Source organism: Protomyctophum bolini, assembly GCF_963924005.1.
Source record: "Protomyctophum bolini genome assembly, chromosome: 7".
Classification (NCBI taxonomy): Eukaryota; Metazoa; Chordata; class Actinopteri; order Myctophiformes; family Myctophidae; genus Protomyctophum; species Protomyctophum bolini.
In genome coordinates this window covers 20822518-20849600 of record NC_137868.1, presented here as the reverse complement: position 1 = coordinate 20849600, position 27083 = coordinate 20822518, and the positions used below count along the sequence as shown (strand labels likewise).

At 41.5% G+C, this 27083-nt stretch overlaps 1 protein-coding gene across 2 annotated transcripts; it reads left to right on the top strand.

Moving 5' to 3' along the window:
* The first annotated feature begins 190 nt into the window (after positions 1-190).
* Positions 191-26600, top strand: glcci1b (glucocorticoid induced 1b). Of its 2 annotated transcripts, none has more exons than XM_080768658.1 (9): positions 191-310; positions 451-835; positions 5891-6039; positions 12468-12557; positions 14663-14785; positions 16644-16781; positions 19027-19213; positions 19880-20000; positions 23454-26600. In XM_080768658.1, exons 2-9 carry the CDS (start codon positions 514-516, stop codon positions 23818-23820), a joined length of 1497 nt encoding a protein of 498 aa, XP_080624784.1. In that variant the 5' UTR covers positions 191-310; positions 451-513; the 3' UTR covers positions 23821-26600. The 2 variants fall into 2 exon arrangements, with proteins under 2 accessions (XP_080624784.1, XP_080624785.1); XM_080768659.1 differs by having other exon boundaries at positions 14666-14785; positions 23454-26599.
* The last annotated feature ends 483 nt before the right edge of the window (positions 26601-27083 follow it).

Sequence of the window (27083 nt, the reverse complement as noted above, 5' to 3'; positions counted from 1 at the left end):
AACTTTGGCAGTTCTCAAAACGCATCACTTTAGTGATTGGCTGAAAGTACAATCCATAGACCATGCTAGACCAATGGGTAATGTTACTGTAAAACTCGGCTGTCCAACCACATGTTCACTATTAAAGAGCGTAACCCGCCCACGTGTATCAGCCAGTAGTCTTGCCGATACAACTGTCATTTAAGTTTAGTGGATGTGGAGAAGCTGAGGAGAACGTTTGAATTTATAGATTTAAAAAGTGCTTTGGAATTAAGTTTTACGTTTTATATGTCAAGATTATTGAATACGGCGACATGTTTTAACACTCCAGGTACGTTTATAACTAAATAATGCTTCCTTTGTGTCCAGGGCATCTTTAAATTCAGATCAACGCATGAGGTGAAAAATTACAGGAAGCTAACTGTTAACATTATTTTGCTAACGGCCGAATCTTCCATTCCCCCTCCACAGAAGTAGAAAGTTCGGAGATACGTTTTTCCGACAGCTTTGCGACTTGAGAGGCATTGTAGAAGAATGTCAGCCCCCGGCAATTCGCTCCAGCAGCCGAGAGTGAGACGTAGCAATACGGGCTCCCCCAGTTCATCCAACAGCTGCCGCTTGCACCCTATCCGTGCTACCGTGCCCTATCAACTCCTGGCCGGGGGTCAGAGTAGCCCGACACGCACGCAGTCTCTCGGGCTCGGCGTTGGAAGCAACAATGGAGCCACGAACAGCAGCGGATCGAGTCCCTCGAGCCCCATTTTAAATTGTGGTACAAATGCAAGGCAGAGACTGTCCCCTGAAAATAAGGACTCGTGCTCACCAGACCGAGGTCCAAACTCGCCAGTCTGCAGAGGTAACGTTTATGAGTTTTGTTCCTGTGTCGAGCACACCACAGCTCTTGACAGCCTGTTCATGCCATGCTACCTCTTTGTATCACGCACGCCTTGCTCCCATGGTGTCAAATATCTTCTGATAACTTAAAACAAAAAATAATCGGAATTCTTGTACTTTTGTGACACGTTATTTATCATATCACATCTTTAGTTTCAGGCTATACATATTTAAAGCAAGAGTGTATGTGTGCCCTAGCTATTCAGTCTGCCCAACCATCCAATTGTACACAAAAATAGAGTGCTCCATTTACTTTTCTTTCTTTTTGTCTGAGAGGTGGCTAGTATTAGACATGTTTGTATTCTCAAAGGTCTGGTGTTAGTTGTCGTCCATGCCACACATTTGGTATAATGTAGCTAGCTACTGTGTACACAACATAGTACATACATACTGTAGTGTGGTGGACAGTGGAGATGACCTATGATATGCCTGGTATGTTTGTCAGCATTCGATGTAAACGTTTCAGTTCAGAAAAAGTGACTTATTTAATTAAATCGGTCACCGTAACCATTTGATAGAAAAGCTAGTTTCCTGCCCTCAAAGTGAGTGGTGTGACATTTTGTGTGGGCATGCTGAGCTGTCGTTCTTTCAGGTGATAAGGAGACCGGCTGAAGAGGATATGAGAGACCATGCTGCTCTAAATCAGTTTTCACTGCCTCCTTAAATCTTGTTTATGTGACAGTCTCTCCTGCCAAATATCGATGCTGCAGCTGGTTTTTAGACTGGTTGTATTTTCCTGTCCCTTGCCAGCACCATTTTTTTCTGGAACAATCATGGCTATTTTCTGTAAACTCTGCATTTTGCATTGAACAGGGTACAAACGCACACAAATAACCATGTACCATCTGACGGCCATCTGAAACACTGATACAGAAATATCTGAATACAGCAGCAGCTTGCTTTTTCAGTAACTGGTAGGAGACATGCCGAGTCTGACTGTAGGTTAACGATGGCAACTGGCGAGTGTTTCTAAATTTGCCAGTGTCTATGAATGCAACCAGGTATTTTGCACTACAATGACCTTCAGCACATCAGGTTGTGAATCACCACTTGCTGGACAAGTGTACACAGTCCACCAAATGCCCCCTTTAGCCAAATTGAATAGCTTCCTGAACTTACCTTTCACCAAAATGGCAGCCTACTTGTCAGAGAGATGCATTGCCTTTACTGTAGAGTTGGTAACCATCTTTGAGAGCATGCTTCACATACCTCAAATGTGATGACCTTTAACCCTGATCAGTGTTCAGTACAGGGCACAAAGCCTTTCTGCTCTGCTCACAGTGGCTGGGATACATCCCACAGTAAAGCTCTTGCACCATGTATGGCAGGTGCGTAGGAGAAAACCCTGAAATCACAAAGAAGTACCATGCACTCTTCTTCCTTTTTGTGACTTTTATCAATGTTTTAGTGCATGGAGTGGACCTTCGGGCTATATTTTCCACCAAACAAAAGGGTGTTTTAATTGCAAGACAGTGGGCACGCAGAAGGTCTTTGTTTCTTAGCGGATACATCGCAAAACTCGCCAGACTCTTTTGTCATTTACTATTAAACTGGATTTATTTCTGAACACAATTGGACCTACCTGTGAAAGTCCACCAACTTACCAGCTACAGCTCATTTACCAGCATGTGGCTGGTGGTAATTTCCCACCATAATAACATGCCATACATTCCTCAGTCCTCCAAAAGAGATGACCTTTAACCCCAACCAGTGTTCCATGCTATTGATGATGATAGAGACTTGACCTTTACTCGATTGGCTGTGACCTGCCAGTCCACACAAGCCAGAAGGAGCCTCACATGGTGTTTATCGAGGGCTTTGGAGATTAGGATTCTAATTGTACGGTTTCACGAATATGACTTATCACCCAGCTTTAATAATGGATGCACTCCATGGATTGTATTATCCAGTGTGTTTTACCATCCGAACAGCAGAGTCTCAAATTAATAACTGAAGCTGTGGGCTAGTTTCTTGGGCTCATAGTGAGACGGTTTGATTAAACCTAAAAAGAAACCTCACTAAGTCTTGGCTATCTTAATACCAGTATGCCCAACTGGACTACACACAATTGTGTTACATTTGCAATCTAATTATTTGTTGTGTCCCTCATCTTGTTTTGGCCTGTGAGTTAAAGGGTCGCCAGTATATGAGGACAGCGTGAAGACCTTGGACAAGAGGGTGAAATACCATTACGTGACCTTTAGGTTAACCACCATGACCTCATCCTCTCGCCACACCATACCAACAATGAAAGTCCCTCTCCCTGTCAAAGTGCCAGCTGTGCTGAAATAGGCCTGCCTCATTGTCACCCATTCAAACTGCAGAGTTGGAGCAAATGTGAAAACAAGCATGTTGTCCAAATAAGTCAACTTTTGGCAGAAGCTTTCCTGTCTTTTCTGAACGTTTGATAAACTGTTACTAAAGTGTCACTTTATTTGCTGAGACTAACTTTAAGCTAGCTTGTGTATAGTGAAAAACATTTAGTGAAAAGCTAATGATGCTAACAAACTGTCATTGACAAAATGTGAAAGCATAATGCATATAGGCTACAGTACACTTAAAGGGACACTTCACCCTTTTTGCAAAAGAATAATGACGTTTAGAAGCTTTAGAACACTTTCCTGGGAGTCTTTGTGTGTAATATGTGGTTTTAGATATTTTAGATTGTAGCAGTGAGCCTGTTGTCTCTGATGTCATGGACACTGGGCTCACTTCCTTCCTGGACTACATGTTGTCTCAGTAAGACAGCTCTCCCCCCTATCCACAAGGAGGAGCAGTGCACCAAAGAATTATGGGAATTGTAGTCCAGGAAGGTAGTGAGACCAGTGTCCATGACATCAGAGACAACAGGCTCACTGCTACAATCTAAAATATCTAAAACCACATATTACACACATAAATACCCCCAGGAAAGTGATCTAAAGCTTCTAAACGTCATTAACATATATTTTTTTGCAAAAAGGGTGAAGTGTCCCTTTAACTGCTGGTGAAGGTGGGGAAAAAACACCACAAAATGACAGTCCATGAATGATCAAATAACCTGCTTTAGAAATCGGCAGAAGACTCGTAGTCTCTTAGACTTTTAACACCCTGGGGAGGGTGTACATTTTCAACAGTTATCTGACAAAAAATGACATGTCAGTTTCCCAAAAATAAATGCATGTTAATTCAGTCTGACCAGAAGCATCTGCAGGGATAAAACGTGTACCCACTGCCGGCGATAACAAAATGCAAGACCTGTTGGGTATATCAAAAGCAAAGGTATGGATTTTTCCCCCTGACACCCCCCCCCCCCCCCCCAACCAAGGCCCCCCACCCCCCCAGGCAATCGAACCTTGTTTGTTACTATCAGATATTTTGTTCTTTTTCCGTCAGATTCTTCCATTTCAGCCACTGGGGACATGATGGAAAATAACCACAAGCTCGGTTCTGAGAACACTGGCTTGGCCTGTATCAATATTGATGGAAATTTAGCCTGCTTCCTTTGTCTACAGTACTTCAGGGAATTTTACTGTAGCCCAGCAAGTTTACTTAGGCAATACCTTCTGGTGGATATGTCTATGTATTCTCTGTACAAAGAACAACAATGAACCACAGTGTAATTGTGCTAGGAGAGATGCCCCATGTAGATAGCTTAGACATTGTGTGTTAGTCTGTGTATTATTAGTATTGGATGGGCCTGTGCAGTGGCCTGCTCAGACATGGAACCAAGTGAATGAGCATGCTCTCTTTGAGTCTTCACCTGCCTAACCCTTAAAAGTTTAGGCTCTCTTTGATATGGAAAGCAAGAAGCTTCCGTTGGCTTTCAACAATCATACAGAGTGTAATCCTGCCTAATGCGTTTCACCCATTCCTTACTGCAGTCTACCCTGCGCTCAAAAACTCTTGTTTGGGTGTTTTTACTGTGTGAGTTGCTGCAGGAATGTTGAGTGGATGCAGGCTGTATTGATGTGCATTGTGGTGTGGTTGTTTATGAGTTCTTATGTGGGTGGTGTGTGCTTAACTTCTCTGGCTCACAGCAGACTGCTCCCATAACATTAGATTCAGATACTCTAGCTCTGTCATTTACTGTACATTTGCTTACTTGTTTGGTTGGACGGACAGTCAGAGCTGCTATTACCCGGACCAGCACTAATACTTAAGAGATTAAAACTGACTGTACTTTGAAAACAAGAAGAGATTGGAGGGGCAACTCTTATATCAGGAAAACATGGTTCATTTTCAATACTGTTTGCTTGCTGCATTTCTGTTGAGGTTCACTATAATAGATAGGTCTTCTATTTTTAAGATTTATTTAGTGGCTTTTATGCCTTTTTATTTATAGAACAGTAGTTTGACAGAAAATGGGGAGAGGGATGGAGAGTGACACGCAGCAAAGACCGTTGGGATCGGGACTTTAAGTCACGATGCGCTACCAGACTACACTTAGCCTAGGTGCCTGGACCGCTACGCCAGCTGTCTGGGCCAATGGATTGGTCTTTAAAGGAATTATTAAAACTTTCAGCGAGTTATACTTCTGACTATATATGCTGACTTATACTTCACTAGTAGTTCTGTACAGTGTTGTAGTGTTACTTTTAGAAGTGGGGAGATGCCCCATAAGACACTGCACACACATACATGCACATTTGCGTGTACGTGTGCAGACACGCACTATAAAACATGCACGTGTATAGCCTATTTAGAAACGGGGTTTACAATGTTTAATCGTATCCATAAAAGTAAATGACAACTCCAAAAAGAAAAAAAAATAATTTCATCACACTTGTGCTTTGTACTGAGTTTGGTTCCTCCTGCGTGTCCATTTTGGTCCAGGGTAAAGTTCATGTAGTGCACTTGAAGTGCCAGATTCTCCTTAAATAGTATAACAGGCAGTATTGCACTACTACATTTATATGGGTGGATGTTTTTGTGACATTATACATTTGTATTTGACATTCTCCAGCAGTAACTTTATTGTTTTGGTGGTGTACCACTGGTGAATGATTACATCTGCTTTTCTGCTCACAATTTGCAGCAGAGAGGGTGAAGCTACAAGTGCGAAGTTCCAGTGCCATTCGGCGGACATCTTCCCTGGATGCCATCACAGGGCCTTACCTCACTGGTCAATGGCCTCGGGACTCTCATGGACCCTATCCTTCCAGCATGAAAGACAAAGCCACTCAGGTAACAATTCATCTAGGAAGAAAACCATCTTACTTACGTGTACGAGTGAGTGATTGTTGCTTACCTGGCAATTAAGTGAGCTATAGCCATAGTTTTATTATTTGTCTGACAGATTGTGCAAATATCCTACATGATGCCAAAGTAGATGACATAACCTAGATATTAAGTGTAACATCACTGTTAAGTGGACACACCTCAACAGTGCTATATTTGAAGTCATAACACCCCATAAACCAATGTGTAAGGGCTCCATGTTCAACCTTACCATAGTTTTCTTGGGTAGCAGCCCACACATCGACAGTGACACCAACTAATCTTGTCATGTGACTGACCACTGAATGCAGTTTTCCTCAAATGGTCTGATTTGGGTTATGAAAGAATATTGAATATGTATGATCATGGCATGGCCATTGACCAGGGCCATTCCCTCCTTCCTTACAGAAGCCTTTCATGTGTCTGAATGAAGACCGCACAGCCTCATTTATATGAGCTTCATCCCTTTAACCCTTCAGTCACCTCGCTTTTTTGTGCCTAGGCCAAAGAAGTGGTGAGTGGGCCGTGAGAGATCTCTTGAACAAGCAGCTTGCAGGGGGAAAAAAAACATTTGCCTCTAATAACTAGGTTCTTCTAGCAGTCTGGGAAGCCTGGACATGTATGAGAATGAATTGGATCATTCTATTTAATTTGATTGAATTTCCATTCCTCGAAAGGTTAGGGGATTGCACAAAAACGTTTATAAACAATAACTGTTGTTCAGCCCCAATACAGATAACGTGTTTTTAAAAAAAATATATTTTTTAAGTTGTAGACCCAGTCACTTGATATGTTCTGAGACTTTAGCTACAGAATGAAGTGATCTAGATGACAGCCATATTGTCATTGATATGATGTTACTGTCAGCACATTACTTTGAACACAAGTTTTGTTTACACTAATACATTTAAATTGAATGTATGTCATATTTGGTGGATGACTATCTAGGGTCAAGCTTGAACCTGTCCATTGAGTTCAATGGCCAAGTGGTGCCAACTTGTAAGGTGACACAGTGACATCACATTCTCTTTTTAGATTGATGCTTTCAAAAGATATTTACACTAAGGCTGCACAGTATTTTATCGTATTGTGATCAAGGATGAACAATATCAGTATCGCAAAAAGGCAACGGTATCGCGATATGTAAATCGTCGATATATAGTGAGTGATATTGACTTGTTGTTATGCAGTTTTTTAATGTTTATTGTTGCAACACGTAAAGTTTAGAATATGACATTTTAACGCTGCAGCTTTTTAAATGTGTTTAGTTATTGTATATTTACTGCTGTGTGCACTGCAGATGGTGCCTGCTGTGTTGTGGGGTAGCTGTGGAAAGCCTTGTCTAAAGCCCACCATGCACAGCGACTAGTGTCTGTCTGTCTCTCTTTCTGGGGGCTGGGTACCCCAAAAAAAATCAAAATAAATACCCCTATTGTTTTCGGGCCACAAGGCCGAGGTGGGCGGTGGGCCCTGAAATCTTGTCTAGGCTGGGGGCCCCTAGTCCCTACTACTGTAAGTCTGGCCCCTGCCCTGAGAGATAGTATTGCAAATTCTTAAAGGTAGTGAAGTTGTTTGTTGTAGTTGGCATAAATAACAGGCTTAAGTTTACGATATGATGGCCTTCATTAATCCACAGGGGGAAATTGGTCAACACGACCAAGTGTATAAAGCAAGTGTAATGCATACAAATATCATTGTTACATCGTTATGTTGCTCTTGTAAGTACATTATTAGATTGTCAAGTGCTTAGACATAATTATTGTCTGTCTTAACTGGTTCTGCGCCGTCCCCAAGAGAACAAGATTTATTTACCTTTGCAATCGATGCCATGCCTGGCATCCCGAGAGTTGTTTTATTCCCTATGATCTGGGAAAATAATAATCATTAATTAGCATGATTTAGCATTTTTTGCTAACAATCGATCGAATCCACCTAAAAACGCCCAAATCCTAGTGCACACACACAGTCTTTATGTGCATTACGGCTCGTAATCTGCTCAAAATGCGATATTCGGGGCTTGATTAGAGCTTAATTTGACTTAGATATGACAAAAACTATAATCGCACAGACGATCCATCACTGCTGCACTCCTGTGAAAAGGCTACCGGATGTTTACTCCAGTTTGAACTTTGAACCGGACGTGATCGTCGGCCTTTGTGGCTGTTTTGTCAAAAACGTCTGACACTCGTCAGACGTAGCGTCACCTACTGCATTGGGGTGGCATTGAACCAGTTTTAACAGCATTTTACAGCAAATTATTTCACAGGATTAAAGTCAGATATTTGTAAACATATTGGAACTCATGATGCGGTTCAGTGTAACGCGATTGTCCAAGTTTCGCTTGTCCAATGCACAAAATCCCCGGGGACAGTCAGAGCACTTCCTTTTAACGAGCTATCCTAGATCCTGGCTGTCTTTATAACTCAAGAATAGCACAACCAAGTAGACAAAAGGGTCCTCAGCCCCTTTTGTGGTGCTAGTGCGCAAGTTCAAGACGCCCTCTCCCTCTGAGCTGTAATGTAGCTCTGCATGGAGGTAAATATGTTTGCACCTGTCCCCCAGGCTATGGATGAGGCGAGGAGGAATCCCACTGCTTACCACCTGGCCCTCGTGGTTGCCTGGCCGGCCTGGCTTTTGTGTGGGAGTTGAGGAGCAGAGGGCCCATACATATGCTAATCACTGTTCCGGGATAGGTCTGTCTGCCCTAGGCCCTGTGGTTAGAGAACACAGAGAATGTCTGTATGAAGATTAGACAGACAGACACACACAGTACACATGCACGTACACACACGCATGCACACGCACGCACGCACGCACGCACACGCACGCAACAGTCTTAGTATTGACTCACTTAATCCCACTATAGTACTGCTGTAAACATATCTGCTATCATGGACGATCACATACTGCATTGCATTCCACAGTACTTTTTAATCTGTAGATTCTGTACATACATTTATTTTTATGTCTAAGCAGCCTCAGGCAGTGACGTATGACCCAAACAATCTCAGAGATATTTATCCATTCTTTGTTATGTTGAGCACATTTGAGATGAGCACGAGATGACAGATAGGCAAAGTCAACTCTGTGAACCAGAACCTATGTTCTCATCATCTCGTAAACATGGCAGATGATAGCATTGGTATTCTTTTCACTTGTCTCAGCATGTAATCTAAACAAAACAATACAAATACCGCTGCAATTGTGCTGAAGCCAAGTCATTATTTCCTGCATCGGAGCAGAGTTGGATTCTTAAGAATGTTGCCTGCATGTAACCTTTTGTGAGTGGGAATCATAATGTGAATGAGAGCTGCAGGCTATGGGAAATTTGGCTTTATTTCAGCTGCACATTATCAGGCATCACACCTGGCACCCAACTCTACAAAGCACACCGCCCAGACCTGTAGTACAGTAACTAGCAACATAAAAAAAGAGTTATTTTGAACTGAATTGGTTTTGGGTAATGTCAGGCGTCAGCCGTTGGTTCTTATATTGCTTTGTGAGAAGCAACTTTTGCTGCATCATGCATTAATCCATTTATAATTGAGGCATTTAGCAGACGCTCTTATCAAGAGAGACTTACAGTTCTACCGTTAACTCGTCAATAGGTCATAGCAGTGACCATTTTGTTTTAATTATTAATAATTAATTAATTACTATTAGATTATTGTAAACTGCAAAACAAAGGGGTGACCTTTTGATTACCATCAGATTACCAGAGGGAAACCACCTCTTTTTGATCTACGAGGTGATCAATTGAGTTGACCAAATAAAACCAATGTCCCCATTATTATTTGATGTGCAAGAAAACTGATTTATTCTACCTTATTATTCATATTTAATTATTGACTCATTCTTTATTGTTACATTATTTACTCATATTATTCTAATTAGCAGCCTATAACAAGACGTTAAAGTAATGGTGGTTTTTACTGTCTGGTACAGTTGATCATGCCAGCCTTGGAAAACGGCAACGGTATTAAATGTATATTATACCACAGGTCGTTTCGAGGAAGCAATCTGATTGGTTGAAACAGCCTTCTAGCCGTGGGTTAAACCAGCACCATTCACCACCTAATCAAAACAAATAATTCAGCTGCTCTCTTCTCCCAGAGCTTCAGCAATCTCGGTGGCTAGGCTAGCTAGTTTCTTATGACATTTGTGGTCGTAGTGACTACATCTTTAATTAAAAAAAAAAAAGTTTCAGCGATTGTATAATTGCAATATTACAATATTGCTTAATTCAGTGATTTCACTTAATTCAAATATCACTTATTTTTTTGTTTTGTGAGTATGCTGACCATTTAAGGAGTTCCTCCCTGTCCCCAGTTTACACCTGGGGGTCAAAAAACCTTAGGTTTAGTTTTTGGCTATGTGGCCCAGCCTTCATCCAATGAGGATGGAAATGGGCCTTCCACCAATTATGAACGAGCAGGGGCGGGCCTTGGTGTGTGTGCTGTTGGCCTGTCGGTGTCCCCCCCCCCCCACTGTAGAGTGTGCATGTGCACATCTTGTTACCGGGGACCGGGTTTTTTTCCAAATCACCCAAATCACTGAATGCTCCTTTAAGTCAGTAGCAAGATGGGTACAGTGTGTATATGTGTATATATATTACTGTATATGTATATGTATGTATATGTATATGAGAGATATGTGTGTGTGTATATAATGCTCTTCAATGGCTAACCTGAGAACTCTGTAAAACTTGTCTGGCCTTTCGGAGCAAACTCTTCTGCATAAAGGGATTAGGCTTGAGCATTAAGCCCCACAACATTTGGCAGAGGCATCACACGCCTTTCCATAGGCCATGCACAAAATGTTAATGCTAAAGGCTAGCTACACATCTGCCGTCCACCATGGCCAGGCACACTAGACTCTTTATGAGAGCACAAGCACCCTTTTAAACTGCTGTCATTTCTGAGTGAAAGCAGTGCCAACAAGCCAGAGAAAACCGCCACACTGGTGTTCCTCATTATTCACAGTGTGATATTACATGTCATAAGGAATGGTTGTTACGTTATTTGGTGCACAACAGAGCTTGTTCTGTTAGGGACTATGGTCAAAAAATAAGACGGTGACATTTAACATGTTTTGTACCATTATATGTCGACCGTAACCTTTTGGACATTTGAGGATTTGTTTGAGGAGCAGCCTCGGTGTTGATATGCATAATCAAGAAGGAAGTACGTGGGCTCAAACAAGTCACTGAAACATCCTCAGTCTGTTTTCGGTTTTGCATACATTTACATAACTTAACGGTTTCCTTGTTTATGCAATAGAGGCCTAAAAGATGTGCTCACAGAGATGGCACAGCCTCTACTCTTTGATAGAGAAGATTTTATGTCAAATTTCAGCACATACATTTTATGTCAAATTTCTGCACATTTTATGTATAGTCTCTTTTGTCTGCAGTAATTTACTGTGTAGGTGTATGTCACATAAGCTAGATATAAAAAATGGGTAAACTTAACTTACTGTATTACACTCACACTCTCTCTCTCTCCCCATCCCTCCCTCTCTCTCCCCTGTTTATTATATCCCCAACAATCTGGTTTGGTTTGGTTGATAAAGTAGTGGCTAGTGCATTATTATTATGATTATAACATATCTTAACTTGCTAATTAAAGTGTACGAACATAGGCTTAGGTTTTTCCAGATAGGCAGTAGCTTGTTTCCCCTGAGCTTTCATCCCCTGTTGACTGTTTTCCTTTCATTGTTTCCAGATTTTCAGCTTTGGTTTAGAACACACAAGCAGTAATAAAGATTGTTTTCTCCTACATTTTTGTTGAATGTATTTGTGGCCATGTTACATTTGAGGTGTTTAACTCATACTCTCATACTTAGTGACTAAGTTATCAGCTGACCTCTGACCTTTTGGTTATTGTCACCACTACACCACCACTACCAGGGACACTATCATGCTGATAAATTATTCCAGATAATTGTTGATGATTGTCATTGCGTGTATAGAAACGGCAATATTTACAGACAGAATTCCCCCTTCGGTCTGTTTTGGCATTTTATGTTGCCGTAAACACGGCATAAAGTCAATGTCATCAATTCACTACTAAGACTAAAAAACAGGAAGTAAGGGTTGTAGGTTTCACATTCACAGATGTTGCACCAGTGACATCACTGGAGTAAACTCTTTTGCACTACTTCATACAGTAGCTAGCTGCTAATGGAATGAAAACCATCATCGTGTCCTTTTTAAGATATGTTGTTTACCTGTGTAGATTTGTACGAGTGCCAACATGCTGATAAATGCTTGCATGGCTCTTTATGTTTGTGAGAATTATATCAAGTGATGAATAAATGATCCATCGAAAAACTCATTCACTGTCAGTGTGTGTCTATGATTTCGGCATGCTTATGTCTACATGTTTGTGTTTCAGACTCCAGGTCTCTGGATAGACGAGGGAACAGATCAGGGAAGTCCCCACCAGCGGTCAGCCTCCTGGGGCAGCGCTGACCACCTCAAAGAGGTAGGTTCACCCGCATCGTCTCTATGCCCAAGTTACAGCCTCCTCCATTAACACACATCACAATGAGTATAATCTGAGCAAAATGGCACAATGCAACAGCGTCAACACCCTAGTGTTGCCTGACAACCCTTAAGTTAGACCAGAATAGCTGGTCTGTTGCAAAACATTCAGTTGGAGTATCACTGTTGACATTTATCATGGCAATACAAACACACAGCCAATTCTGTGTGTTTTTGTCATTTTGAGGTTTGTCCCATTTACTCGAAATGTGTTTTATTTGCCGGGACTTGAGGTCAGCCTAAATATTATGCTGCTGAAGGTCGGTTTTCACTCCCGTCTATCTGCCTGGCCTTGTGGCCAACCAGTCTACCACATGGAGCTATTAGTTCTCCAGCTCCTACGAACACAGTCTAAATTTAACCTGTCTTCTCTCGCTCTTTCCCCATGCATTACACCCTTACATCTCAATGTGGTCTGTTTTATTTTTTTAAGATGTAGAGTTTGTCTGCAGGGTGTAATGCAAGCATCATGCCCCCTTCTGCTTGGCCCTGTTGACTACAGTACATTGAGGAGGACGATGATTCGCGATAGCTCTTATCTGCCCTGCAAATGCCTTACTGCAGCTCTTGCAAATGATAAAAAAAAATCCCCATGGTTTTTAGGCCTGAACTTTGTCTGGTTCACGCATACTGAGAGCCCTCCCTCCCCGTGTCAACAATGTCTTGGCATACTGTGAACTCTGAATTATAAGCTTACTTGCATCTGTCTTCAGAATAGCTTTGAGATATGGAGTGGTGAAGTTTCGAGTGCCAAAGAGCAAAACTATTGTAAACGTTTTGGCATCTTGCAACTACTTTAAAATAAACATTTTCAGAGATCCAACTACTGCCACAAGTGCACCAGTGCATAAAAATGCATTACGTAATAATGATCTTATTTATTTTACAAAAAATGTCAGAAGGTGCCTTAGGATTTCAAGTTCATGATTGTGGACAGTGATTTAAGGTGCTTTGAAGTTTGAATGAACTTGGTCAATCCCCATGATTTACGCCAATGACACGTAGCTCTTACATGCCGACAGTGCATCGGTCCTCCAGAGAGTCCCAGTGCACTGGTCTGCACAATCAATAGCACAGTACAGCCAGGAAATGACTTCTCTTTCTCATTTTCTGAGATTACTCTGGGATTGCCTGGACTTGTCATTATCGACTGCTGCTCCTCTCGCTCAGGGCTCTGCAAATGTAGGCGAACGTCACTGCCATTCTCTAACCTCTGCAGCCTACATGTGTGGGAGGACACCTTATATAAAAAGTCAGTTTCTTTGTAGACTGTAGCCAGGATTACAAGATCAGCATCAAAGACCACACCTTTGTCTGAAAGTCTGTCCCATTTGCAGGGTATATATGATGACATTTATCTTTTTTTCTTTGGTAATTTTTTAAAATTCTGTGATGTCTCTTCTATACAAAAAATGTAAATAATTTGTACACCCAGGCCAGTGGTTTATTTGTACTGTGTGTGTGTGTGTGTGTGTGTGTGTGTGTGTGTGTGTGTGTGTGTGTGTGTGTGTGTGTACTCAAACGGGCTGTCTGATTTGCTATCTACTGTATAGTGACGTCAGTATGGAGCTCCATCCACCAGGGAGAGAAAATATGCCATGCTTTTGTGCACGCAATAAAAACGAGTTATCTTGCTAAGCACTTTCATAATATGTTGTAAGGACCGTAACAAATTATACAATGTATTTTTTGTAAGACATCATAACATTTCCATAAAATGCCCATATACAGTATTAAGCCTGTATGTTTGTCTGTCTCCCTTTTTATGCCAATGTTTGGAGATTCCTGATGTCACCAATATGAGGTCATGGTACTAATGTGACGTCATAGACTGGTCTGATCTCCCAAGTACTATGATAATGTCTACTGCACCATGTGCACAATGGTATTCTCTTATTATAATAATCTGTAGAATGGATACTATACATGGGGATATCATAAAAAAAAACATGGAGAAGTCCAACAAAGAAGAAATAATACTATGAGAACTGTGGAAATTAGACATAACATTGTAGCTCCTACAAACAATGCTTGGCTTTTTTCCAGCAGATCGCAAAGCTGAGACTGCAGTTGCAGCGCAGCAAACAGGTCAGCCGCCAGAGCAAAGACAGGGAGCAGAGCATGCTTCTGCAGCAACAGTCACAGCACAGCAACACATGCCACCCTCAGGTGAGTCGCCCATATGCACACATTAACCCCATTTGCTGTATGTCATTATATTTTGTTCTCTTTAAAAAATATATATAAAGCACTTTGGGCTGCATTTGATGGCATTATTTCAAGATATCTCATCAGAGATAAGTAACTAACTATTCATGTTATGGTTTGGTCATAACATGAATAGTTATAGTTATTGTCTACACGTATTTCTTCTGTAACTATTACATCTGTACATTTCACATTTAAAGGGTATGTTAAAAATTAGACCCGTCTGAAGTGAGTGTTAAGCCCTACACACACCGTCTGCGAACGCCGCACGTCAAAACAGCCGCCTCCGTTATTTTAAATTAACCTATCCCACACCGGCGGCGTCCGAAGCGTGACGATACGCCACTGTTCTATTTTCCAGGCGTTGCCGCGTCGCTGCGCACCCAGTGTGTGTTGGCCTGTACTGTACTGTACTGTACTGTACTGTACTGTACAAGCCCTCCTCCCTGGCCTGTCTGTGTTAGGCTGTGCAACAGTGACACTATTTTCGTGCTCGGACACAGGGACCAAGGGACACAGCCACACACATAGCTGTCGCCTGTCCATAGGAGTGGTTGCACCACTCAAATGCATACAGTACACTCTTAACAGTGTTTTCCATAAAGAGATATAATCTATTCTACACAGTATACCGGTGGTTCTCAAAGTAGGCCGTTGAAGGTTTGTAACTCTTGAGAGTTTACAAATGGAGCCAAATGAAACCTTTTATGGGTCCATTTGGTTCCATTTGTACTACACTATCAGTGTTAAGGGGTTCCTTGAAATGAAAAGGTTTGAGAAGCACTGATCTACATTTTTGCTGCATGATTTCTAGTCGTGGATAGACCCAATGTGATTGTGGTTCAGTTTGTTTTGTTGCATTGCTTTTGATAGTTAATGAGTCCCATTGTGACCTCTGGTGACATGAGGGAATATGTCGGGGCATGCCCCGTTCTCACCTCATACTTGTGGTTAACTCATTAACAGATACCCAGCGAAAACAAACATCAAGCACTGTGGGAAAGTGAATGTATACAACACTATGATGTACATTATCTTCATCAGTGGTATACTGTATGTAGATAACATACATTTCTGAATTCTGATGTCATATTAGATTCATAGATGAATCGGTAGAGAGGCCGCCTGGGAAACAGAAGGCTTGGCCCCCATGGTACACAGCCTATGGGTCAGAAATTATAAAGTGTCCCTGAATCAAGACACTACATTGCTCATTGCACAGTTGTACAAATTGTAGATTAATCGTTTACAGTGTGTTAGCTGGCACATATGACTGTGACTATAGTTTAAAAATCACCCAATCAAATACAAAAAAAATATACATTCTAATAATATTTACAGTAAAATTACAATACCCATTACATAATCTCCAATACAAAAGTAAACATAATCACTCTAGTAACCAGTCAGAAGCTATACATGTGAACACAGTTGATTTGATTTCAACCATAGTTTGAGTCCTCTGTAGAACACGTTACCATCCGTCTCTAGTTTTAGAACCGTAGGAAAGGAGTTCCATAGGTTTGCTCCCTTTACTGAGAAGGCAGACTGTCAACCTTAACTCCTATAATTGCTCCCCGGGTGCTGTATTAATTAATGGCACCCACTGCTTCTAATGGTTGAGAAGACCCCATACTTAAAAATAAATATTGAAAATGTCGGAACACCTGGTTTCAAAACTGGTGACAATTTAAATTGACACCTTCATTTTGTGTATCCTTTATATTTGGGGTTGCACAGATTTGACAGTTTGTGATCAATGTACACGCATCCATTATTCCCTTCTTCTTAAGCCTTGTATTTGTATATGTCCTTCCAGTCCAAGGGAATTCCATCAGCCCTGTCAACTGTTCCTGTGTCAAAATCCTTCATATCCAGAGTGCCTAGCAGTGTAGAGGGCATCAACCATGAGCTGGAAAATGTCTTCATCAGAGAGGACTGGGAGCATGGGATGCAGGTGAGGATTTACTATTAAACGACACTCACACTAGGGCTGATCCAAAAAAATCGATTAATCGACGTTCAATCGATACGCACAGGAATCGATTTTGAAATTTTGAATCGAATAGTCATTAAAAAAAGCGTCCCCTTTTGGTCCGAGACGGCCCATTTTGGTCCAGGAAAAATAAGTCAAAAGTGACATGGTTGCATTTTAAAATATGCAAAGAAGTCTACGACCACTGTGAATAATGTGCCACGTTATGCAAAGTTGGCACCATTCCCTGCCACTACTAACCCATGTCTTAGTTAATACAGTGTTCCTTTTTACAAATAAAATATGCACATTAAGAAGGTTGATCACAAAGTTAGTGTGAGGCTACTTTGATGGGAATGAGATTAAGAACACCTGCCTGCATGGGTGCTGTGCGAACAATGAATAATTACATGGCTCGTGCCATGGTTTGAAGAAAGAAGAATTCAATAAATCCAATAAATATAATCCAAGGTTTGTTTGTCTGGAGAATGGAGATCCAACACTATGTCATATTAATATTATTAAATATATATATAAGTAAAGAGCTGCATGGTCATTGTGCTGCAGAGTGAGAAGCTGCTCCGCTCTGCTAATTGATCTGACCTGATATATATTTGCGCAACTGACTGGCATGAGGTAGCCTAGTAATTATACTTATTTGGCAGCACCTGCAATTTAGTAACCTATACACATTTCTAATAAGGCGTGTGTTGTTTTGAATGGTAGCCAAACTGTTACTTTTATTAAGTTTTTTTTGTTTTTTGTTCCATAGAGAGCTTAGAGGGTTTGATTGATTTAAGAGTTCATTCATGTTACGATCGGGTTGTGTTTTTTTGGTGTTTTCACATCTTCAGTTTCAATCTGAAGAGAAGCAAAATGCCTTTCGTTTACAATGTCTGGATTATATATTTTTTTATTTGAGAGGTAATGCCTGTGTCAGGCAGTTTTATTTAAAGTTGACTTGTTAGTACGGTCGGATGTTTTATTGTAAGCCTAATTATTTGTGCGTCACTGCTTTCATGAATGCTGCTACAATAAGCGTTTAAAATAAATGAGACCAATCCAAGCATGAATTTCTCTCTGCTATATAGTTGTTTAAGCCAAATTCATTGTGAGTCAGAGTCACTGCTCGCTGTGCATCGCGCATCGCACCTTGCATCGCACCCCCCCCCCCGTTGGGTTTCGAAGCGTCGACGATCGAAACAAATTTATTTCGAAGCGTCGATCATCAAAAACGTGATCGAAGGTCAGCCCTAACACACACACACACACACACACACACACACACACACTGTTGTTTGTACTTTGCCCACTCCCACTTGAATGTTCGCATATTATGACTGATAGGGCCGCTAGGTTTTAAAATCTACTAGCTTGGTGCTTTGTGAGCTTGTAGATCTGCTATTTTTGGCTAAAGTTCCCCCCTGGATAGGGATGCTAGGGTTCCAGTGGTGTACTGTAATAGTATTTAAAATAAATTGTTGCCTTTAACCTCACAGAACTTAACAAGTGGGGATTTCCACCAAGATCAAAACAATTATAATATTCACATGACGGCGTGTGGGAAACCCCATCCGCTGCCATGAGAATATGGTCTATGACTTCCAGAGTTTACACCATAAATTGAAAAGTAATTTAATATACAATACATTGTGGGCTGATGCTCTTAAGTATGTTACAACGAATGCACACACACACACACACACACACACACACACACACACACACACACACACACACACACACACAGAGCTATGCATTCAGCTATGCAATGATGCAGTCAGACGGTAAGACACATGTATTCTCACTCGTACTGAATTAAATTGCTGAGAGGCAAGGAGAGCTGTAAATTTTGCCCGATGTGGGACAGTAAACCTTGGCAGGTCTGCAAAGCTGCTCCCAGAAACACACACACACACACAGACACACACCATGACAGATTTACAACCTGCAGTGCAGCAAGCCTTTTCAGCCGTTTCTGAATCGGCTGTGCCCTATTGCCCAAGAAGAACACTGTACGTCAAACCCTCATACTGTATCCTGCTTTACCATCTTTTGTGGTCTTGGCTTCTCCATTTGTTGCTGTAAACACAATGCATGCATTATCAACACCATCAAACCATAAGATGTTGGCCACAGGTAATGAGTTCTTCTCATTTCTATTTTGTAATGCGTATAGTAGTAATGCATGACCTCTCACTCCCCTACGCATTTCTTGACCTTCCAGGCTATGGACGTGTTGGATGGCCGTCGTGCACCCTTCCCTCCTCATCGTTACAACGGCGGGGACACTCGTGACACAGACACCCAGGCACCTTCCAGTGGCGACTCCAGCCCCTCGCCCTGCCCCTGCAGCCCCGACCTCCTACACTCTCCCTATGGAAGCCCGTGCTCTGCAGAAGACATCGACAAAGGTACTCATTCACTGCCTGCCAAATGCAGCCTAGATGATGCACATAGGCCAGTTAACACCCTGAGCGGCATAAACAGAGTTCTCCGTCCTATCAAATAGTAACGCCCAGCGCTCAGGACAGAGATTAATAAAAGGACGGAGATTTATTGATATCAAAACCGATCGCAACGCTCCACAGGCTGGGAGTGTCTGTTGCGCAACATTCAATGTTATTTCCGGTTGGGACGTCATCGAAAATGTTGTCGATCGCCTCGGGAGTGTTTTGGCTACATCAAGCTACTAATCTAATAGTTTAGTTTCTAAAAGTGATATGATTCCTGCAAAGATTGATTTGATTGCTGTTCTATTGACAAATCTGCTGAACGCTGCCCTGTAGTCAATCATAACTGCGGTGTCTCTGTATTCAAGCGCTTGACACCGCAGTTATGATTGCTGCTCGGCGGATTTGTCTATTGTGCATGCAGAAAACATATAACCATAGTCTCTTTTTGTCATTATGCTTATACAAGTAAAATATATAAATAATTTATGGGGTGGGATTTTTATTTTGCTCTGTTGACTGTATGCAAGTTGAAGTTAAACCGACAACCATTTCTGCTGACTATCATACATTCCTTTTGTGTTCCTGGATCTTCAGTAAAACATATCAATGTAAAACTGTTTCCAGACAGCGGATGCAGCTCTCCACTCCCAAAGTTTGCCACCTCTCCCAAACCCAACAACAGCTACATGTTCAAACGGGAGCCTCCTGAGGGTTGTGAGCGGGTCAAAGTGTTCGAGGAGATGGTGTAAGTCTTTGCTCTCTTCTTGGCTTTCATTTGCACTAGGTGCTAATAGTTGGAAGCTTCATTCATAATGCTGCCATTCCTATTCTAAATCAACATTAGAATTATTATGCTTTAAGTAGCATGTGAAATGTCATATTCATGATTCTGAACCCATTCCAAGCATTAGTTTTGCATGAAAAACACTCTATAGCCAAAAGAAATATCTATAGCCACTTGCCCAAATGTGAAGACGGCTACGGCAGTTTTTAGCCCAAGGACCACTTTGTGCCTGGACCACTAGGCCACCGGGTGCCCCTTGCTTATGATTCTTGAAGACTATGCATTTGATGTATTACCAGGTGGTGTTCTTGTTTACTGTAAATCTCTCTGGATTAAAAGCTAAATGTCTAAATTGTAAATTGATGGTGCTGTTCGCTAACCTAAGGGTCACCATTGGTTTTGGGGGTTCCCGGGACACCACATGACACGTTGGTCACATGACCAGAAAAAAAAATCAGCTTTCCCAAGCTTGTAGGAGCTGGTGGAAAAACACCACATAATGCATTCCTATCGACAACTGTGCACAGCGCCTGCTCTACACCAGAGCCTGTAGCTTTCAAACAGATTGTCGCGTATGAATCAGGATTATTTTCCAATTCTAGCACACCCATGCACGTCATTTCAGGGCACCCGTGCGCGGAATAGAGATACAGAATATTAAATTTTTCAAAGGTTGGTTAAAACACAAGCACTCAAAGTTGACACAGGCTACACAATTAGGCTGTTTCAGCCCAGACTGATTGCTGGGAGGACCTTTGTGGTCGTTTGTTTCAGGCTTTCAGCATGCCAACAAGTGTTTGAAGTAGTACCATTTTCCAAGGGATACAGCTGTCGATCCTGCAGAGCAATGCCCATGCCCTTGTTTGGACATGGACTCTCAATATGTGCTGCTTCAGAGCTCCAGGTGTTGGGAGCTTGTCACTTTCTGTCCTATGTTTGCAGAACAGGTCATCGCAGTTCAGGGATTGTCTTGATGTTGATACCCTTGGGTGAGTAAGCTGCACATACAAAGGACTCATCTGCTTCATCCAGGTAGACCTGTAGCCAGGTTGCCTTGCCTATATGGGAGAACCTCCCTGTGTTGTTGGCCCCAGTGAATGCAAGGCAGTGTTGTTTTTGGCAGGCATTTTTTAGATTTAGTCAGTCTTAGTCATTTGGAAAAATGCTTACCGTAATTAGTCTTAGTCATTTCTATCCTTGATAGTTTTAGTCGACGGAAACTCCTAAGGGTTTTAGTCAGTTTTAGTCATTTTAGTAAAAGGTTTTAGTCCAGTTTTAGACAAAATTTTAAAAATGTCTTTAAATAAAATGTCTATAGCGTACAGGTATTAATTAGGGCTGTCAAATGATTAAAATTTTTAATCAGATTAATCACAGTTTCAAAATGAATTTAATCATGATTAATCACCATTCGAACTATGTCCAAAATATGCCATGTTTTCCTCTTTATTGTTGTGGAAATGGAAATATAAATGACAGAAAGCGGATATACATTAGTTTTTTTAATGTTTTTTGTTTTCTAGCATTCAAGCATTTAGTATAGCCATGATGTGATGTGAGCATTTGTAGGCCTATAGCCTACACTTTGAGTTAAATGAACACTGGCTTTTGGCCATGTAGACTGGCCCCAGGAGGAAGTCACTAATGAAGTCTGGAACACTCTGGTGGAGCTGTTGCCCCCACAACCCGACTACGGATAAGCGGTTAACGATGGATGGATGGAGACTGGGGTCCCAGTCCAGAGATGAAAATCATAATGAAATGGCCTAGGCTACTTTCTATCAATTTAATTTGGGGGTCCTAGCTGAGAATCAATGGGTTAAAGTAAACTGTAGACTACAGTTAATTCACAAAATTCAATAATGTCACATGAGCATTTTTGAAACAGGGCTTGGTTTAGAGAAGCCTATATTTTGCGCTAAAGTAATTGTTGAATAACATATAAATGTAGGTTTTAAGGCTAGAATGGCATTGTAGTGGACTATAGTGAGAGGCGAGATTGTCTCTCCTTCATTGCGGGACTGCAGGACTAGTCTGGAGATAGTTAGTCATGGATGATCAGCTTCAGTCAGTGTTTTGGTTCGTACCTGGAGTTGTGCATTGTCTCCGCTGTGCACAGCAGCACAGGGGAACTGCCTTTAATATAGCCATGGTCGTTTTCAGTTGCTTTCCATGTGCGGCACAAAAGTACCATGTGTTTGTTTTGGTAATAGCCTACTGTAGGCGCAGCCATGCTGATTCACGTAATCGCATAGGACAAAATGAAACCAGCCAGACCAACGTTAATTGTTTAATGCACGTAGGACCCACATTTTCAAACTGTCCACAAGTTGCGACGGACCCGACGGTGTGTGTGTGTGTGTGTGTGTGTGTGTGTGTGTGTGTGTGTGTGTGTGTGTGTGTGCATGCAGATGGGCGTGACCAACAAGGAGAGGAGGATAGCGGCGAGAGCAGTGACATTATTGGCGGAACATTTTCATGCATTTAAAACTTTGTTCGTCAATCCACTAACATTTTCGTGTAGCCTCGTCTTGTCAACGATCGTCTCGTCATCGTCATTGTCATCAAACAGAGCTATTTAGCTCGTCAGCGTCAGTCTTGTCCCGAATTATTTTAGTGTCGTTCGTTTTAGTCCGTCTTGGTCCTGGAAAAATGGGCGTTGACGTCGTCATTTACGTTATCATCATGCCTGACGAAAACAACACTGATGCAAGGCAAAGCCCTTTCTTTAACTAGAGAAACCTGGCTGCAGGTTGCCTTGCCTAGTCCTTTTGTATATACAGCTTACTCACCCAAGGGTATCAACATCAAGACAATCCCTAAACTGCGGTGGCATCTGTTCTGCAAACAGGGCAGAAAGTGACAAGCTCCGTCCAATACCTGAAGCTCTGAGGTCCATGTCCAAACAAGGGCATGGGCACAAGCAGCCATTGATCTGCAGGATCGACTGGATCCCATGCAAAATGGGTACTTAAAACACTTGGATGGCAAGCTGAAACCAACGACCACAGAAGTCCTCACAGCCCAAAGGCCATTCTTGAGATGGTCCAATGCAAGTGTAAATCTGACTGTTCTTCTTGCAGATGTTTCTGCAAAGCTAAGGACTTAGCCTATACTCACATGTGTCAGTGCAGCAGCCAGTGCCAGAACGATGCACGGAAGTGATGAGGATGATGGTGATGCATAGGGGCAGTCTATGATTACACGTCATGATGTTTAAGATGTTTACATAAACATCCAAAGTTAACAGTTAAAAGAGAACCTCAACGATAAAAATAACATTTTGCCAAATGTTTGCCTATCATGACATGCCCCAGAATAGGAATGCTAAGCTTTAAGTGGTTAATGTGGCAGGTGTCTTCATTTCATACTCTATTGGAACACTGTAATAAGCTGCTCTTCTTTTGCCCTCAGGTCTCTCAAGTCAAAAGGCTTCCCCCTCTTCTCATGCCCAGACAAAAACAAGGTGAACTTTATCCCCAGAGGCTCTGCCTTCTGTCCTGTCAAACTCCTTTGCTCCTCCCTGTTCTCCTCCGTCTCCCCCTCGTCCTGTGCCACCAACGCCCCTGGTCTCCATGGAAGTGACGGCTTCAGGTCTCAGGTGAACCAGGCTCGGCCGGCCCCACCGCCGCAGCCACCCACATCTCAGTCCTCAGGCACAGACGCAGTCAAGCCCACTGACGGCAGCACAGACGGCCTGAGCATTGAGACAGGCAAACGCGTAGATACAAGCACAGACATGAGCAAAGATGACCCCACACGCATCCTCCTCACCAGCTAGTCCTCAGGTACACATGGCCAAAACATCTGCACATGCAGTAATTTACCTGCGCAGGTGCTATGGCCTGGGAAACACAAGACACCTTGCACTAGTCACATTAACCTTCTTTTTTGTTTTTCTTTAGTTTTTTTGTAGTCCGCAAGGATTACCCAAGGTCTGTTGATCACAAGATTGAGTTATTACATAACCTGCCGTCGTGGTGGTTGTGTTACTATGATACCTAGTACCATGAGCACATTCTTTTTTAACCTCCATGACCCCACTGGGAGTCAATGAATTACTGAAGAATACTGGCACCAACATGTCAGCTTGGTCCTCCAAAAGTATGTGGGTCCCAGTGCTCAAGGGGTTCCAGGTGGTCTCCAACAAAGTTAGTTAATGTAGCATAAAAAGGAAAAGAGAGGGGGGGTTACATCGGCATACAGGTACATATTTGAAAATATATTTTCAATAAAGTTTGAAACATTTTAACACCGCAAATCTTGTATGGGGCATGGGGGTCTGTATGGTACATATATTTTCCGATGGGGTTCTCTGACCAAATGCATTTAATTTGGAGGTTCTTGAAATGAAAAAGTTTGAGAACCACTGATTTACAAGTCCTGAGAATCCACAGACCTTGAGGGAGCCCTCCCTTCACCCATCACTAACCTAGCCTTTTACTCTGCATGGTGACAGCATCTAGCAAACATAGCTCTGCTTTCTTTTGCAAAAGTTAGAAATGACTATTCATCCTATTGTGTTGTGTAGCCAGCAGTTTTGTCAAAATAAAGTGGAAGGCTTTTTTTCTCAGGAGGAAGTGATGGGGCATAAAAACAAAAATTTAAAAATATATATATTGTAATTGTTTTATCTAACCAGCTTATTTAACTGTTTAATGTTTCCAGCTAATACCTACAGTGTATATAAGCTTTATTTTGTATGAAATGGGGAAACAAAATAAAATGATGCCTGTGAACATATTGGGATCTCTTGGGACTTAAAAGAGTAGTTCACAAAGAAATAAAAAAACGATAATAATCGGAAATCAAATTATTTGCTTAGGGATGGGCCAAAAACAACAAAATCCATGACTTCAAGGCTTCATGGGGTTATTGATAGAAAATAAGTCATTTTTGGGTGAACTACTCCTTTAACAGTACAATGAAATTCTTCGTACTTCCCAAAATGTTTACAATTGTTGATGAAATGGGGGGAAACATACGTAAATAATGCCTGTTTATACTGGGAACATATTGGGATATCTTAGGACTTAGAAGTACAATACAATTCTTCGTAATGTTTACAATTGTAATGACCTGGGTAAAAATGATAAAGGCTGGCCTTTTTTTTCTCCCTTCTTCATAAAGACGCACTTGTCTTATGGAACCCAGTAGTCACAAAAGTGCAAGTTCCACCCAACGGGTTGCTTTACTAGTCTCATCATAATTACCTTTAATAATAAAGAAGACAACGTATGCTGCTGTCTGACCAAATAGCCAGCTACAAAGCACAGAACTACCCTACACAGCAAAATCCTTGTGTTAATTATACACTGTAAGGGTCACTCAGAGAAAAATGAGCACTGAGGATTTTACTGTATAGCCTTGCTTCACCCGCCCCCCAGAAGAATTAACTCAGGTTACATGGAATGTTCTCATGCTTGAATTGGTTGCCTTTCCTCAGTGTCCATGACATTGCTTTTACAGTAAGACATTCCGTAGACTCGAAACACAAGTGCTTTTACTGGAGAGGCCAAACCAGTGCTGAATCAAACTGATAATTATCACAGGACTTGGCTGCTTGATAATGACAGGAGGTACTAGTGACTTTTGCATAAACACCTGCAGTTGTAAAACGTTCTGTGTGCTAACACACATTCCACAGGTTCTTGACACATCGGTTACCCACACGTTCTTATTTAAACAAAGCTAGCATTTATATCACAAAGCTAGCATTTGATGAGCTCCACCCTCCCAGATCACGAATTTGGTCATTATTATACATCTGGGTTCAAATATAAAATGTGTACCAAGTACAATGCAAAACAATGAATGTGCCATTAATTTGGCGTATGTAGGCATGGATTTATGTGCCTGGTTGTGAAATGAATATACAACAGCTGAATAGATTGGCAATGGCTAAGCACTTCTAAGTGGAATGATAATCACTCCTTTTCATACGTTAAAACAATCATACAAACATATTGTGTGCAATTGATTATTGTTTTCTAGATGAAGCTAAACTAACAGACTGAATCACAAGATTTAAGCATTTGTGCTCAAACTTTGTCTAGTAGTTAATCACCAGAACCTGTTGAATGAAATTACATGGAGAAGAACCTTGTCCACACATTATTAGTAGGAAAATGAAGTTGGCGATTCCTCATAACAAAAGTGCAGTCTGGCAAGCCACTTGCACACAGAAACATTAATAAGACTATATGCAACACATTCCACACACGCCTAAGTTTAATATTCTGTTTGTTTTGCTCACAGTTCCAAGAGGTTGAATCATACTAACTCAGTTTCTATTCACATGTTCATTGTGCAGTGCAGACAAGCAATGTTTGCCATGTTTGGCACTAATATTTCAGTTCTCTTGTGTATTATGTTTGTTTTTATGTAGAACTTGGTGTTTTTCAATAAAGTCAACAAAATTCTGTCTGTATGCATTTTCTTTCCAAAGATCTCACCCATGCACAAATATTGTTAACACCAATATTTATAGGCATAACATTTACATAGAAGGTAAGGCAACCAATACATTTGGTTATTAGTTTCATGGCTTAAACATTGAAAGTCATAAATACAAATGAACTAGAGTAGATGAATAAAACGCATAATACAATTCAGTATATCACTAATATACTGAAGATTATTCTGGTTAGGTATATTGTGTTGGCCACTAGATTAAGACATCAATTCTATAGCAATTGAGTGCAGCAGTATGTATAGTAGTACGTATTTAGTAGATCAAATATTACTACTGTAACTCAGATTCAGCATCACCTATGCATGGTGCCATAAATGACATATAGGCATCGGCTAAGCAACAGTACAGAAGAGTACGTGACAGATTGGCAGGGAAAGAGTCATGCCAATCAGGCATACACAGACCAGACAGACGCTTTCAAGGCCATGTGTTGCTGAAGCAGCATAGAAGGTTGTTTGCCTGGATGAACACAAGTAACCTGAGAGGATAATTTGAATGTTGGGGCGAGACAGTGGATTGAACAAAGGAGGGTTTAGACTAAAGCCTATGGAGGGCCAGAGCAGCTGCCC

Coding starts and splice junctions, on each gene's coding strand:
- glcci1b (XM_080768658.1), top strand. CDS start 514: ATGTCAGCCCCCGGCAATTCGCTCCAGCAGCCGAGAGTGAGACGTAGC. Junction 12,558..14,662: donor GCGCTGACCACCTCAAAGAG/GTAGGTTCACCC, acceptor GCTTTTTTCCAG/CAGATCGCAAAGCTGAGACT. Junction 16,782..19,026: donor ACTGGGAGCATGGGATGCAG/GTGAGGATTTAC, acceptor TTGACCTTCCAG/GCTATGGACGTGTTGGATGG.